General features: G+C 36.2%; 1 protein-coding gene and 1 pseudogene across 1 annotated transcript in view; one reads left to right on the forward strand and one right to left on the reverse strand.

Moving 5' to 3' along the window:
- CDKL5 (cyclin dependent kinase like 5) overlaps window positions 1-16,549 on the forward strand; it is a 126,070-nt gene continuing 109,521 nt past the window's right edge. The window contains exons 1-2 of the mRNA XM_065901255.1: window positions 1-64; window positions 3,038-3,072. Of these exons, the coding sequence (XP_065757327.1) occupies window positions 1-64; window positions 3,038-3,072 (99 nt within the window). The remainder of the gene's footprint in view (window positions 65-3,037; window positions 3,073-16,549) is intronic.
- Window positions 14,631-15,602, reverse strand: LOC136142689 (actin-related protein 2/3 complex subunit 1A pseudogene; annotated as a pseudogene).

The following is a 16,549-nucleotide window of genomic DNA, read 5'->3' on the forward strand; positions in this document are numbered from 1 at the left end:
ATGAAGATTCCTAACATTGGTAATGTGATGAATAAATTTGAGATCCTTGGGGTTGTAGGTGAAGGTAAGTTTAGCATTCCTTGAGTTTTTGAGCAATGTACAATTATATCTACCACCAAAAAAGTTATTAATTCAGATTCTGTTAACTTAACCTTTATCAATTCACATATGTGCCTAAGAGTAAAATATTAAAAGTAAAATTACTCTTAAACTATTTGGGTCTTATTCTCCAATTGAACATTAATAACATTTAAAAATCCTTTAAAGTTTAAGAAATCAGATTTCTTAAGGCTGCCTTCATTTCATTCTTTTCATTAGCAATCATGATTTCTTTAGTCTACATTTTTTTGGTTACATTTACTTTTTATGTCAGCTAGGCTTATTTTGACTAACTTAAAATTTGTATGTTAAATTTTCCTTAATACATGATAAATAAATGAATAAATAACTTCTATTTGTCTTTGAGAATAACAAACCACATTTTATAAATTCTGAACCACACAATTTGATCTTGTTTTTGTTTTTTTTTCCTGTACGCGGGCCTCTCACTGTTGTGGCCTCTCCCGTTGTGGAGCACAGGCTCCAGACGTGCAGGCTCAGCGGCCATGGCTCACGGGCCCAGCCGCTCCACGGCACGTGGGATCCTCCCGGACCAGGGCACGAACCTGTGTCCCCTGCATCGGCAGGCGGACTCTCAACCACTGTGCCACCAGGGAAGCCCAATTTGGTCATTTTTTAACATCTCTGAAATCGGATGTGTGTTATAATCAGTAGCATGTTATGGTTTGATTGACAGCACTTTTTCTTTCCTAGCAGTACTAATGCTTATAATCAGTGATACCAATTTGATGAAATATGGTAATTCATTTTCATAAATCTTCCTGATTCTTCCTTGTTAGTTTTTTTTTTTTTTTTTTTGGTACGCGGGCCTCTCACTGCCGTGGCCTCTCCCGTTGCGGAGCACATGCTCCGGACGCGCAGGCTCAGCGGCCATGGCTCACGGGCCCAACCGCTCCCTGGCACGTCGGATCCTCCCGGACCGGGGCACGAACCCATGTCCCCTGCGTCGGCAGGCGGACTCCCAACAACTGCGCCACCAGGGAAGCCCCTTGTTAGTAATTTTTGCTCTTGGCTTAAAGATAACTTTATGGAGATTTTGATAAATGATTCTGTTAACACAATATAAGTGATTTATAATTATGGTTTCTTAGCATCTATATCTTTAAAGCAAATATTACAAAAACTTGATATTTCAGAATTTTCAAGTATATTTTGAATTTCAAAAGAAGTTTTAAAATTTACCTATGTCAACAGGATAGTTGTTCTGGATTTTAATATTAAGTTGTTAAATCCTTTTCAAATAAATAGAAACAATTAAAATATTGACTAATCATTGGGTGTTTGCTTCAGGGTCCGAAGTTTGAAACCATATAAAAAGAATGGATCCTTCTTCCTTCACCAGTCAACTCCTTTTCCTGTTTTTCATTGATATTAATTATGTAGATAAAATTCATTTTCAATGTGTTATCTACTATTAATTTTATAATACCTGCTTTCTTTATTATTTTTATTTTTGTTTTCTCAAAAGTATTATAGAGACATGCCATAAAGCTACTTGCTGGAGAAGGTCAGCTCCTTGGGTGTAACAGGGTTGGAATGTTCCAGATTCTGGGCCTAAGATTTTCTGGATCATAGCCTTGTTTTTCTTAGTATACCCATAGGTGATAATCTTCTCAGGGGTCAGCTTAGATTAACTAAAACTACCAGACTGTTATATAAATCAGAATATGTCAGCTTTAAATTGTAGTCAGAACCATCATTGCTATATGTTTTTTTTTCTTTGTAAACTACCTCAGATGCTTTTCTGACTATGAAATGCATATATATTAAGGTAATTAAAAACTGTCAAGCAAACTCTACGTCCCTGCAGCCTAAGCAGTGCATTTTTACCCCACAGAAAAACTAGCATGGGCAGTTAAATGAGGATTGGATGATTGCCTGGTGATTGTGGAGTTGAGTTGGATGGCTGTAATGGCTGGGTTCATCCTAACTGTGATAATAAGATTCATCCATCTCTACCGGGTGAGGGAGACTTATTCTGGCTCTCCAGGCTCTGTTGGAGACACATTTCCTAATGTCATCTCCCTGAAGTCCTCTTCTCAGAGATGAACACGGGCTTTGCCTGTCTGTAAATGTCAATCATTTCTACAAACTTCAGTTATCATATATTATATTTTGGTTCTCCTAATTAGATTTTTTCACATTATAACTTTTGCCTCAATTTCCTTGCTGTCAACTCTGTGTTTTGCCTCTAAGGAAATAGCTTACTGGCTAGTTAATAGTATAAGTAACCCCAAAGCTAGTGATGTATCTCATTTGAAATATATCAAAGAAAGTGGGAGTGCTTGGCTATAAATGGCCAGAGATCCTTGGACCCCTCTGCTGGTGCCTTTGATTTTAATATTTATGGCAAAAATGTAGCAACTCCTACTAGTTACTGATTGGAATGCTGAGGTGAGGCCTGTACTATTTTGCCAGTCAGGGAAAACATTCCAGTATCTTAGAAGAGAATTTAAATGTCACCTAGGACAGCGAACGTATTTGGTAGGCTCCATGCTTGAGCCTACCTTTGTGAAACCATTAACTCTTAAAGTTTGAGTTCCCTAGAATCTTTTGAGGTTATTTTAATTTACTCTTAAAGTTGTTATGTCCAAATCTTGTCTCTAGAAATTTTTAAACTTAAGTTTAAAAAACAAAAGTGAAATTTTCTTTAAAAAGAGAAACATTTAAGAATATGCACTTGTTGGGGAAATGGGTTGCTTATACTCTTGGTTTATAAAAAATGTATAATAAATATTCATGCTCTCTTTGTATATGGCTCATTGCATTATCACTGCAGGATATTATCATTTTAGGAATCATTATTATACCATATATTGATAACCAATGTAAATATAATAGAACTTTGATTCTGCAGTCTCCAAGAGCTGTAATTTGTATACGTGCCCCTAATTGTTTACTTCTTTTTTTATTATAGGAGCCTATGGAGTTGTACTTAAATGCAGACACAAGGCAAGTACATAATTTTTAAAAAGAAGATATCTATATATGCTTAACTGTTTTGAAACTAATGTAGTGTTCTGTGCATGTGGGCATATAATTAAAACTGGCTATGATGGTGATGATGCTTAATAAAGGAAAATTAATATGGGAACCCTGAAAAAAGAGACTTCTTTGGGTAAGCTTTATCATGATTAAGTAGTTAGTTCTTTACAGTCATGTGCTCTTTTTTTCAACTGACCTATGTGTAGGTGAAAAGTTGCCTAATGGGAAGAGAGAAAAGATGGTAGAGAAGAAATCAAAGTAGTGACAGATTTAATTTATGTTCAAGTACTTAAGAGCAAGGAGGAGTTTCATGTCAATATTTTTCTTTTAGACCCAATAAGTTAGACTGCTTATTGGGTCAGAATCCAGATTTTGAAGGGTAGTGTATAGGTGTTTGGTTATGAAATAGGACTTGGGGTAATAGTGTATGATTATGACTGTTAGCTGTGGTTGATCACCCTTGAACAGCCTTGAAATGAATCTTATATATATAGATTATTTGACTATGATTAATAATCACCAGTTATTCAGGGAGTTTATTTCAAGTTTCCATAGGTGTTGCTCAGTGTTGAGCATGTTTTACTCAGAGACTACCGTTAAGATGGCAAGTGTTGAAGCTGTAACAATTTCAAACATTAGGCTAAATATTTTTCTATTATGGTATACCTAGTTTGAATATTAATATCTGGCCTCATACTATTTTGTGTATAATTTGTTAAGACCAAGGTTTAAAGATTTTTGGGATATTTTATAATGATATAATTTATATCTGAGATGAGCTTAGCAATTTAGTCTAAGCCATTTAATTTAAACTCTCAAATCTGTCAATCTGTCATAACATATATGTATGTGTGTGTGTGTATACACACACACACACAAAGATGATATAATTTTTATGTTTGCTTTTTCTTTCCCATTGTACAAAATATTACTTACATTTTGAATTTAAGGCTTCATGACAGTTGATGTATTTTGGGTTTTACATCACAAATCTCTTTAATTCAAAGAATTTTCTATTATTCTTGAAATTGGGTGTTTGAGTTATTTTATGTTGATAATAGTTATCTGAAGATCTCTGCCAGTAAATCCTAAAAAAATGGTTTGAATACTGTTGGCTGTTGATTCAGGATGCTAAGAATTTAAAATAATAAATTAAATGTAATCAAAATAAATTTAGCACCTTAAATTCCTAATTAAGAAATATCACTGCAGTTTGGAATTAAACAAATAGAAAGCTCTCTAGTGAAGTGCTGTGCTTTTAAGGAGGTGCCTTGAGTTAAAATAAATTTAGGAAGCTTTAAAAAAGTAAAATTCTTGGGTAGATACTACTCAGGGGAAATAGGTTGTTAGTGTCCAAATTAAATTTGACTCTTTAATGAACATAATACTCCTTTTTGTACTATGGCTCTGTTGATACAACATAGCAAATGGAAGCTTCAGTTCTTAGTCTTAATCCTTGAATTTTAAAACCCAGGAATTTCTGATATATAATGACAAATCTTCCAACAGTATTTTCTCTCAGTCGTTGTCACACTTCTTCCCGTGACCTTTTCCCCTGTACTTTCTTTTTTTTAATTAAAAAATTTTTTTTAATTTTTAAATAGATCTTTATTGGAGTATAATTGCTTCACGATACTGGATACTGTGTTAGTTTCCGTTGCACAACAGAGAATCAGCCATATGCATGACCTTATCTAAGCTCTCCTGCCTTTTATGTACAAATAAAGTTTATTAGTTGAATATATTGTTTTTATCTTTCCATATATCTGGTTTACTCATTTGTTAAAACATGCTTGTTAACTGTACCTCATTCTCATAATACACACTATTAGTGCCAGCAAGATGGGCTCAGAGTGAAAGTGGACGAGAACAGGCATCTCTGCTCTTGGGAAACCGACTCTAAACATGAACTCTGTTTCTTAGTGGCCATGTGCAAGGCATTTTGAGTTACAAGGATGAATAAACCATAGTTTTCTTGCCCTTATATGTCTTATGGTCTGTCTGAATAGATAGAAGAATAGATAAAAAATAACCTGTGAGATTGCTGCAAATGGGATTGCATCTAAAAAAATACCTCTTTTTTACTGCCCTTCACTAAATGAGGGCCCTACAGACCACCTGTCTGAGTATCATTGCTTTTTCCTTTCATGTACCTAAAAAGATAGCACTGGATGGAAAATTTGAAGCATAAATTAGTACCTAACTCAGAGTAATATAAAATTCTTTCTAGAATTTGCAACTGTTTAGTCATTAGACTTCTTACAGTATATTCTTTTTTCAGCTAGAATCAGACCTTCAGATCTTTACCCCACTGTCCAAAAATAGAGAATTTGATGCTTCTGATAAGATTTACCCGTTAGGATCAAACGAATGGATAACTATGAAATCTCATAGTCAAAAATGGATATAATCCTCCCTTTTGTGCTTATTATGTGTAAAGTGATCATGCCCATATATTTTGCATACCTTTTAAATTTTTAATAAAATGCTTATAAAAATGTATAAATCAGGTCTCTTGTGATTACTTACACAGGTATGTGATCACATGCATAAATTTGATCTGTTTCTGAGAATGTTGGCTATGATTGTATATATAACTAAATAATTCCTAGCATATGGTGTATTTGAACAAGTATGAAAGAAAGTCACTGTTTTAATCTGTGTCCTGTTGCAAGAAGTTTAGAGGTCATGTTTATAAACAGATATATCTTGTCTTTTGTGAACATAATATGATGTTGGGCTATTCCAGACCAAAGATCATACTCCTTAATTTACTGAAATAAATGCTGCCCAATTAAAAAAGAAAAATGTAACTGTATTTTCTTTTTGACAACTTCTATTTATTGTTATATATACATATTGGTATGTATATGAACACTCTTAGCAGTAACTATTAAACTCTTTATGGAGCTTTATGATTACTCGCACTTGGAAGAAGTTCTGGCTTGGACCTTTGCCCTGTAAATATGCATTGCTGATTTTCTTTTTCTTTACGTGTCTGCTTTGAAGTGCCTGTGAGAGGGGAGGCATGTTTCACAGTACACTTTTCTTCCCAGAAACCCAAAAAGGTCATCCTCACAACAAAGTAGGGAGAATGGAATGGAGTTGAAATAGGGAGATGCGATTAGAACTTGAGGCAGAGAGAGGATAGAGAGAGGTTGGAGATTGATGCTAATTGAGCCTAGGACAGTGAAGTGCTGATTCATGTAGTTCCTTTCCTATGGCTGGGGTTGACTTATGAGAAGTGTTTGTTTTGAAGTAGTAGGTAACGAATGCTCTTGAACAGCTAGTTATACAAAGCTGTGAACAATCCAGTACTGGGGTACAGCTGTAAGTATTGAATAAATGATAAACTTGACTTAAATTACAGAACCAAAAAGGAAGGACACTGTAGAGAGCTTTTGCACAGTGGTGGGTCCCTGTGGAGGGATTAAAGATGATCCCAAGGATTTGTGGTAAACTGGAAAAGCATTGGTATCATTTTTCTGACTGGGAAACTTGTAAAGGGTGTATAAGTTTGGAGGGAGAGATAATGAGTTTGGCTTTCATAATAAAGAATAAAATGTCAACAGAATACCAAACATGATATTAGTAAATACCACATATTGAGCATCTACCATATATGGTAGATAGGCACTCTGTTTGATGTTTTACATTTAATCCCCACAATCCCCACTCTCATCCTTATTTTACATATGAGGAAACTGAGTCAGAGAGAGGCTATGTAACTGGGCCAAGATTATGCAGCTGATAAGTGGCGAAACCAGGCTTTGATCTGACTCCAGAAATGGCTACCTTGAACCTGAGATGGAAGTGTGAAATTATATGAACCTTCCAAGAGGGAGTACAGAGCAGTGTGAAAGACGTGTTTAAAATGATCATACTGAAAGGAGAGGGAGTAGACCTCTTGAAAGCAAGGAAGAAAGATTTTTTTTTAAATGGTATTCACCAATAGTGTTAAAAATCCATAAAAAAGATCCATAATGATAAGGATTGAGGGGTGAGAAAATCCATTTCATTTAAGAATGCCATTTATTAATGACTTCTTTAAGTCAAATGATACATTAATGCCACATTGCAAGAGGGTAAGGAGAGAGTAGTTAGAGAAGATCTGGATTGTGTCATTTTTCTCTTTTGAGAGTTGTAGGAAGAGTAGATTTGATTAAATATTTTCTAGGTAGGAATACCCATGTTTTCCCCTACTAAAAGGCATTCTTTGGGTGTTTGTTATTACTTAATATTCACAAATTTGTCTTTTGTTATAAGCCTTCATTTTTAGCAAGCAATATGCATTTTGGATTAATGATTCCATTTTTCTTTTTCAGATTAATTTTATTTTTTCACCAAAAAGCTGAATGATGATTTGGTTACTTTTTTTTAATCAAACTATTTTGAGAAGATGCTTGAGGAAAAGTCAATGAACCATTATCAATTTAACAGATTATTTATAGTTGCCATCTAAAACCATACAGTTATTTTCTACTAGACCAAAATAAACTTATTTTTTCAGGTTGTTGCCCACATTAAATAAAACAGATGTTTTTCTTTAATTTTTAGGTTTTACGTGTTATTAGAGTTTTTAAAACTTAAAAAAGATGTCAACAATGAGAAACAGAATATATGGGATATTATATTATTTACTTTGTCACTTTATTCCTCCTTATTTAAATAAAAATAAGATGTGGTTTCTTGCTTTTGTGTGCAAAATTTCTAGCGTTTGAAGAAGATTATAGCGAGGCTTGGGGTTTTTCATAAAGATTGTAAGAAGCTGGAAGTATTTCAGTATTAATTGATTATTTTATTATAATCTTTTTTTAAGTAATTGCACTGTCTGAAATTATGTATGTGAATTTACTGCAGGTTATGAAGATTAATGAGATATCAATATTAAACTGGACTCCAGGTCAGGAACAAAGATAGTAGGAGTCATTGATGGGGGAAAACATCTGCCTCTTCTTACAGAGGCACTCATGTAGAACCATTACTTCTGTGTGGTTTCCTCTCTTGACCGGGTTTTTGTTTCTGATCCAATTGACTGTAGAACAGTCTCTGGAACACGACAAAAGTCTCACCAAAATCATACTTCTTTGTACTATAATATTTTGTATTTCCAATTCTGCTAGTCTGTTGATATAGGAAAAACTACACATGTTTCTGTTGGCTTGCTATCAGTAAAAGAAACAATGGCTCAGGTGTCAATTTCCAGTTGAGTCTGACTTCTTCAGGGAACCAGAAGAATCTGGGGCTTTTGCAGGCTTCCTGGTTGCCTTTATCCTCATCGTCCTAATCTGGATTTTTTTGTTTGTTTGTTTTTTAGTAAATGAGATAAGGGAATGGTCAAATTAGAACTAGCCCCACTACTAGCTCTGCATGCATTGTCTACACAGAAGACTTTACCTCATTTGTCCTTCTTATAGTGACTCAGTCCCCCCCCCCTACTCCACAGCCCCCCAGTCTAGAGGACGAGTTGGCTGGAGCACTAGATGGACTTTAAAGTCCCCTTTTCTGCCAATCATAAAACATAATTATTTCCTTCTTTAAGAGAACATTCTTGGGACTTCCCTGGTGGTCCAGTGGTTAAGACTCTGTGCTCCCAATGCAGGGGGCCCGGGTTCAATCCCTGATCGGGGAACTAGGTCCCACATGCCTGCACACCACAACTAAGACCCGGAGCAGTCAAATAAATTAATTAATAAATATTAAAAAAAGAGAGAGAGAGAGAGAACATTCTTTCTACATCTTCTTAAGATGAGTAATTTCATTAGTTTTTGATAAATGTCTCTGCTTAAGGGATTTAACTAGTTCTTTAATGTGACTTTAAAACTTCAGGAACCAAAAATTAGTGTGAATCATTTTTCTACACAGCCTGAAATATATATTCACTGGAAATATAAGAAAAGGAACTGATCAACAAATGCCCGTATAGTGGACACTTTTAAATAGTTAAGCATAACTCTTTATCAGTTGTTGAAATCAGTAACTGGAAAGTAGTACGTGGGGATCTATTTTTATATAAAAAGTAACCCACCCATGAAATACCACTAGAAGCTATAGTTCATATTCTGCAGTGCTTTTGAGCTTTACTATTTCTTTTTTTTAAATTTATTTTTATTTTATTTTATTTATTTTTTGGCTGTGTTTGGTCTTTGTTGCTGTGCACGAGCTTTCTCTAGTTGCAGCAAGCAGGGGCTACTCTTTGTTGCAGCACGCGGGCTTCTCATTGCAGTGGCTTCTCTTGTTGCGGAGCACAGGCTCTAGGCGCACAGACTTCAGTAGTTGTGGCTCATGGGCTCAGTAGTTGTGGCTCACGGGCTCTAGAGTGCAGGCTCAGTAGTTGTGACGCACGGGCTTAGTTGCTCCATGGCATGTGGGATCTTCCTGGACCAGGGCTCGAACTCGTGTCCCCTGCATTGGCAGGCAGAATCTTAACCACTGCGCCACCAGTGAAGCCCACTATTTCTTAATTTAAAGGTTTGTTTCCTATGTTAAAGCATTTTAATTAAAAAAATCAAAATAAATATTTTTTCTACCTCCTGTACTTAAAGCACTGTGTTCTAGGCATGGTATTACAAAGTAAAATTCAACCAAATATTTGTTTAAGAAAAATCTATTGAGTGCCTGTTGGCCAAATCTGGCCCACCACTTATTTTATGGAACATAGCCATACTCGATCATTTACATATTTTCTATGGATGCTTTTCGCTAAAATGACAGAGTTAAGAAGTTGCAACAGAGACCGTATGACATACAAAGCCTAAAATACAGTGTTTATTTTGTGGCCCTTCCTAAACAGAAAAAGTTTGCTGACTTCTAATGCTGAGCAGCCCTAACTAGGAGAATACAGTGGAAACAGCATAGTGGCCTCAGTGGACCAACAATCTCAGTTTCTATTTGTCTCTTTGCCCTTGGTGCTCTTGGAGTCTGAGGAATAGAATTAATAAAGTGTGGAACTTCCACTGAAAATTACTTTTCCCTTGAGCTGGGCTTGGGTAAATCTTTTGGCTGGCTAAGTAGGAAATTTTATATTGGTTACCTCGTTCACGATCAACTGTTAGAACGGAGAAGTGGACTTTGCTAGGAACTGGGCATACAGAGACACATACAATCTATTCACCCTGACTGTGTTCCATCACTGGCCTGAATAGCTCTCTTTTCATCCAAAATGAATACAGAGAAGAAAACAGTCTCCACTGAGACTATGAAAGATTACTTGAGTTCAAGAGAAGGACATTCGCACAAATATGAAGAGTTAAATTCTTTGGAGACAAAAAAACTTGAGATAGCTTCCTAATATAATTCAAGTGGCCATAAATGAGAAATTAAGTTAAGAAGCAATAGTAATAATCTCTGTTTCAAGTACCTCTTAACTTCCAGGCATTGTGCTATGCTAGGTGCTTTTTTTTTTTTTTTTTTAAATATAAATTATTTATTTATTTGTTTGTTTTTGGCTGCGTTGGGTCTTTGTTGCTGTGAGCAGGGGGCTACTCTTCATTGAGGTGTGCAGGCTTCTCACTGCGGTGGCTTCTTGTTGCAGAGCACAGGCTCTAGGTGTGCAGGCTTCAGTAGTTGTGGTGCACGGGCTTAGTTGCTCCACGGCATGTGGGATCTTCCCGGACCAGGGATCGAACGCGTGTCCCCCTGCATTGGCAGGCGGATTCTTAACCACTGTGCCACCAGGGAAGTCCTATGCCAGGTGCTTTATTTTCATTACTCTTTAGATCCTCATAGCAACTATAAAAGTTAGAAAGAATTACCTTCCTTTAACATGAGGGAAACTGATGCTCAAATATAATAGGTTAATTTCCTGAAGACCATACAAGTTAGTAGGTGGTAGAGCCAGGAAGTAAGCCTCATAGGCCCATCTTCTTTTTTTGTTTTTTAATCGATGAATAGTTGATTTACAATGTTGTGACCTTTTTTAAAAAAAAAATTGAGGTAAAATTCACGTAATGTAAAACCAACCATTTTAAAGTGTACAACTCAGTAGCATTTAGTACATTCACAATATTGTACAATCACTACCTCTGTCAAGTTCCAAAACACTTTTATCACCCCAAAAGAAAACCCCATACCCATTAAGTACTCCCTCCCTGTTTCTCCCTCTCTCTATCCCTAGCAAACACCAATCTGATTTTTCTATAGACCTATTCTGGATATTTCACATAAATAGAATCATATACAATTTGTGACCATTTGAGTTTGACTTCTTACACTTAGTGTAATGTTTTTGAGGTTCATCCATGTAGCCTGTATCATTACTTCATTTTTTTATGACTGAGTCATATTCTGTTGTATGGACATATCACATTTTGTTTATCCATTTATCTGTGGATGGACATTTGGGTTGTTTTCACCTTTTGATTATCGTGAATAGTGTTGCTGTGAACATTTGTGGTCAAGTTTTGTTTGAGTCCCTGTTTTCAGTTCTTTTGAGGTATACGGCAAGAAGTGGAAATACTAGCTAGGTATATGGTAATTCTGTGTTTAACTTTTTTGAGGAACCACAAAACTGTTTTCCTCAGTGACTGCAGCACTTTACATTCTTGCCAGCACCGTACAAAGGTTCCAATTTCTCCACATCCTTGCCAACACTTGTTTCCTTATTTTTTTTATTGTAGCCATCCTAGTTGATGTAAAATGGTATCATTTTGTGGTTTTGATTTGCATGACACTAATGATTAGTGATGTTGGACATCTTTTCATGTGCTCTTGGCTATTTGTATGTCTTTGGAGAAATGTCTAGTCAAGTCCTTTGCCCATTTTTTGATTAGGTTATTTCAACCATTTGTTGAAAGGGCTTCTTTCTCCATTGGATTGCCTCCGCTTCTTTATCAAAGATCAGCTGTGTTTGTGTTGAGTCTAGTTTGGGGTTCTATGTTCTGTTTCATTGATTTGTGTGTCTATTCTTCACCAGTATCATACTGTCTTGATTTACTGTAGCTTTGTAGTAAGTCTTAAAGTCAGGTAGTGTCAGTCCTCCAATTTTGTTGTTCTTTTTCAGTATTGTGTTGGCTATTCCAGGTCTTTTGCCTTTCTATTTTATCTTTTAAATCAGTTTGTTGATATCCACAAAATAGCTTGCTAGGATTGGGATCGCATTGAATCTGTAGATCAAGTTGAGAATTGACATCTTAACAATATTGTGTGTTCTAATCAATGACCACAGAATATGTCTCCATTTGATTTTTCTCTCTTTGATTTCTTTCAACAAAGTTATTTAATTTTTCACATACATATCTTACATTGTTTTGTTAGATTTATACCTAAGTACTTTTTTTCTTTTGGTGATAATATAAATGGTATTGTTTTTAATTTTTAAATTCCAGTTGTTCCTTGCTGGTATATAGGAAAGTGATTGACTTTTGTATGTTAGCTTTGTATCCTGTGACCTTGCTAGAATTGTGTATTAGTTCCAGTGTTTTTTGGGGGGTAAGTTCTTTGGGATTTTCTTCATAATCAGTCATGTCATCTGCAAACAAAATAGTTTTACTTCTTCTTTCCCAATCTGTATACCTTTTACTTCCTTTACGTGTCTTGTATTAGTTATGACTTCCAGTACAATGTTTAATACAGATGGTGAGAGAGGACATTCTTGTCTGGTTCCTGAGCTTAGTGGGAAGGCATGCAGTTTCTTACCATTAAATACGATGTTAACTGTAGGTTTCTTGTAGATGTTCTTTATCAAGTTGAGGAAGTTCTCTCTATTCTTAGATTGCTGAGAGTATTTATCACAATTGGGTATTGGGTTTTGTCAAATGCTTTTCTGTATCACTTGGTATGATCATGTGGTGTTTTTACTTTCATCTGTTGATTATGAATTGATTTTAGGATGTTGAACCAGCTTTGCATACCTGGGATAAATCCCATGTAGTCGAGATGTGTATTTCTTTTTATACATTGCTGGATTTGATTTGATAATATTGGTTGAGGATTTCTACATCTGTGTTCATGTAGTTTGCCTTTCTTTAATGTCTTTATCTAGTTTTGGTATTGGTAATACCATGCATAATGTGTCCTCATAGAGTAAGCTTTGAAGTGTTTCTCTACTTCTGTTTTCTGGAAGAGATTGTAGAGAATTTCTTCCTTAAATGTTTGGTAGAATTCACCAGTGAAACCATCTAGGTATGGGACTTTCTTTCTGGGAAGTTTATTAATTATTGTTTGAGTTTCTTCCATAGATAAAGGCCTATTCAGATTATCTATTATTCCTTGTGTAAATTTTGATAGTTTGTATCTTTTAAGGAATTGGTCCACTTATCTAAGTTATAAAATGTGTAGGCATAGATTTGTTCATAATATTTATTTATTATCCTTTTAATGTCCACGTGATTGGTAATGATGATACTTCTTTCATTTCCGATACTAATAATTTGTGTCTTCGCTCATTTTTTTCTTGGTTATCCTGGCTAGAGGTTTATCAATTTTATCAGTCTTTGCAAAGAACCATCTTTTGTTTCCATTGATTTTTTTCACTACTGAGTTCCTGTTTTCAATTTCATTGATTACTGCTATAGTTTTTATTGTTTTATCCTTTTATCTATTTGCTTTAGTCTTAAGTTGTCCTTCTTTGCCTTATATCCTAAGGTAGAAGCTTAGGTTATTGATTTTAAGTCTGTTTTCTTTTCTAATATATGCATTCAGTGCTATAAACTTTTCTCTAAGCCCTGCTTTTGCTGCATCATACAAAATTTGATTTGTATTTTCATTTTCATTTAGTTCAAAATATTCTAAAAGTCCTCTTTAGATTTCCTCTTTGACCTATGTATTATTTAGAAATGTGTTGTTTAATGGCTAAATATTTTGAGATTTTTTTCCATTTATCTTTTTGTTATTGTTTTCTAGTTTAATTCCATTGTGGTGTGAGAAAATACTTTGTATGATTTTTATTCTTTAAAATTTGCTAATTTGTGTTTTGTGGTACAGATTTTGGTCTATCTCGATGAATATTCCATGTGAGCTTGAGAACATGTATTCTGCTGCTGTTGGATGAAGTATTATGTAAATGGCAGGTAGATTTAGTTGCTTGATGGTGCTATTCAATTCACCTATCTTTATTCTCTCTCTTTTTTTTTTTTTCCTACTGAAAGGGGGTGTTGAAGTCTCCACCTGTAATAGTGGATTTGTCTATTTCTCTTTGCAGGTCTATTGCCTCATATATTTTGTTTTGTTTTTTTGTTCAGTATTTTTATTTAATTTTTTAACAGACAATTTACATGCCTTCCCCACCCCTTCCTTTAAGTTAGTGTGACAATTTTCCATAATAAACTGCTTAAAGAGAAGCTTTGGTCAAGAATGGAATGAAATAGCAAAAGAAAAAAACAAAAAAAAAACACCCCAAATCACTGCTGCTTTTAAAAAACCAACACTTTCACCAATTACACTCAAACAAAACACACAACAAGGTTTGCGCCTTATGCGTCTTCAGTGTTTCCTGGAGGCTGGCTCTCCTCCCCATCATGCGAATGGCGGAGTTGCTCGGTGCAGCCTGTCTGTCCTCATGCTGGATCTGGGAGGCTCGCTCAGCTTCACATTATCCAAAGGCCCTGGATAGAAGACTCTAAGGTCTTGAAATCCCAAATGGTCATGGCTCCGTCAATGCCAGTAGTGCAAAATTTGCGACAATCTTGCTTGTCCACCTCATAAAGAGACACTTGAGTGATGCTGTTCTGGTGCAGTGTCTCCAGGGCTGTGTTTCGGTCCTTGGTCGTGGCCCACTTGTCCGTGTTGTGGAAGTGCTCCATGGCCGACATGTTGTGCTGGATGCTCTCTTTCGGGAGGTCTAGCTTGGAGACGAAAGTCAAGCAGCCACGGTCGTCGTAGTTAAAGAGCATGGGGTAGCAGTCATGGCCAGCAGCCACAACGCTGTTCTCTGAGCCGAACGACACACTCAGGAGGGGCAGGAACTCTGTCTTCAGAGTTGAGACCTGCACGCTTTTTGAGGCATCAACGACAGACACGGTGACGTCGTGGCTGACCCAGGCCAGGCGGCTCCCGCTGGCAAAGAAGCTGACCCCGTTCACCCAGCCGCCAGTGCCACTGCCACCGCCACCAAACTCTTGACATCAGCTGACCAAAAGGCATCTTGCTGCCCCAGGGTGTACTGGCGACCGTGGAGCGAATGGGTTTTTTTATGTGCTTGCTTACCCACCAGTCATTTTCTGACTCGAAGTAACAAACAGAAATGAGTTGTGCTCTGCTGCCCGCAGCAAATTTGTTCTCTAGCAGGGACCACTTGACAAAAGCGGCTGCGCAGTTAATTCTCAGGATCACCAGGGTCGGCTTCCAAACTCCACCTTTCTGACCCCAGACGTAGGCATTGTGGTCAGCCCTACAAGTGACAATGCGGTCACTCTTGGGAGCCCAGTCGATACCTGTGATATGTCTGTTGTGCTCCTTGAACTCATGAGCTTTCACCCACTGGCTCCCATTCTTATAGATGTGGACTTCATGGTTATTGGGGCTAAGGGCAATCTGGGTATGATCCCTGTTCCAGGCATGGCACGTGATTAGCTCTAGTAAAAATTGATGCAGGGACATTATTCTTAGTGTTTTCGAAGGATAGACAGCTGGGAGTCGGGGCCATCCGGACGGGCTCGGAGCGTTGAATTCACAGACTCTGGTCAATGGACACCAACAGGCTCCGGTGGACGCGGGCAGAGGACCGAGGCCCAGAGGGAGCCCCTTGTATATTTTGATGCTGTCTTGTGTGGTGCATACATATTAAGGATTGTTATGCCTTCTTGGAGAATGTATCATTTTCTAATGCCCCTCTTTATCCCTGATGATTTTTCTCGTTCTGAAGTCTACTTTGTCTAAAACTGATATAGCTATTCCAGCTTTCTTTTGATTAATATTAACATGGTATATCTTTCTTTATCCCTTTGCTTTGAACCTAGATGTATCTTTATATTTAATGGGAGTTTTTAAAATCTACTCTGACAATCTCTTTTAATTGGTATATTTAGGCCATTCACATTTAAAGTGAGTATCAATATACTTGGATTAATACGAACCATGTTTGTAACTTTTCTATTTGTTATACTTCTTTTTTTTAAACAATAACAGGTCCCCTTTTTCTTCCTTCCGTGATTTCAGTTGACCATTTTGTATGATTCTGTTTTCTCTCTCCTGTCTTAGCATATCCATTATATTTCTTTTAAAAAGGGTTTTTAGTTGTTGCTCTGGAGTTTACAGTGTATATTTACAACTTATCATCTAAGTCCACTACCGGATAACTCTACTCTGCTTCTGAGATAGTACAGGTACCTTTCATTTTACTTATCCATTTGCTATAATTAGCAAATAAGCTATTACTGTTATTACTTAGAACAGTTATCCATTAAGAATAGGAAAAATAGATTTTATTTTACCTTCATTTATTCCTTCTCCAATGCTCTTTTTTTCTTTGTGTAGATCTGACTTTCTGGCCTATGTCATTTTCTTT

This window comes from Phocoena phocoena, chromosome X (genome assembly GCF_963924675.1).
Source record: "Phocoena phocoena chromosome X, mPhoPho1.1, whole genome shotgun sequence".
NCBI classification, from domain to species: domain Eukaryota; kingdom Metazoa; phylum Chordata; class Mammalia; order Artiodactyla; family Phocoenidae; genus Phocoena; species Phocoena phocoena.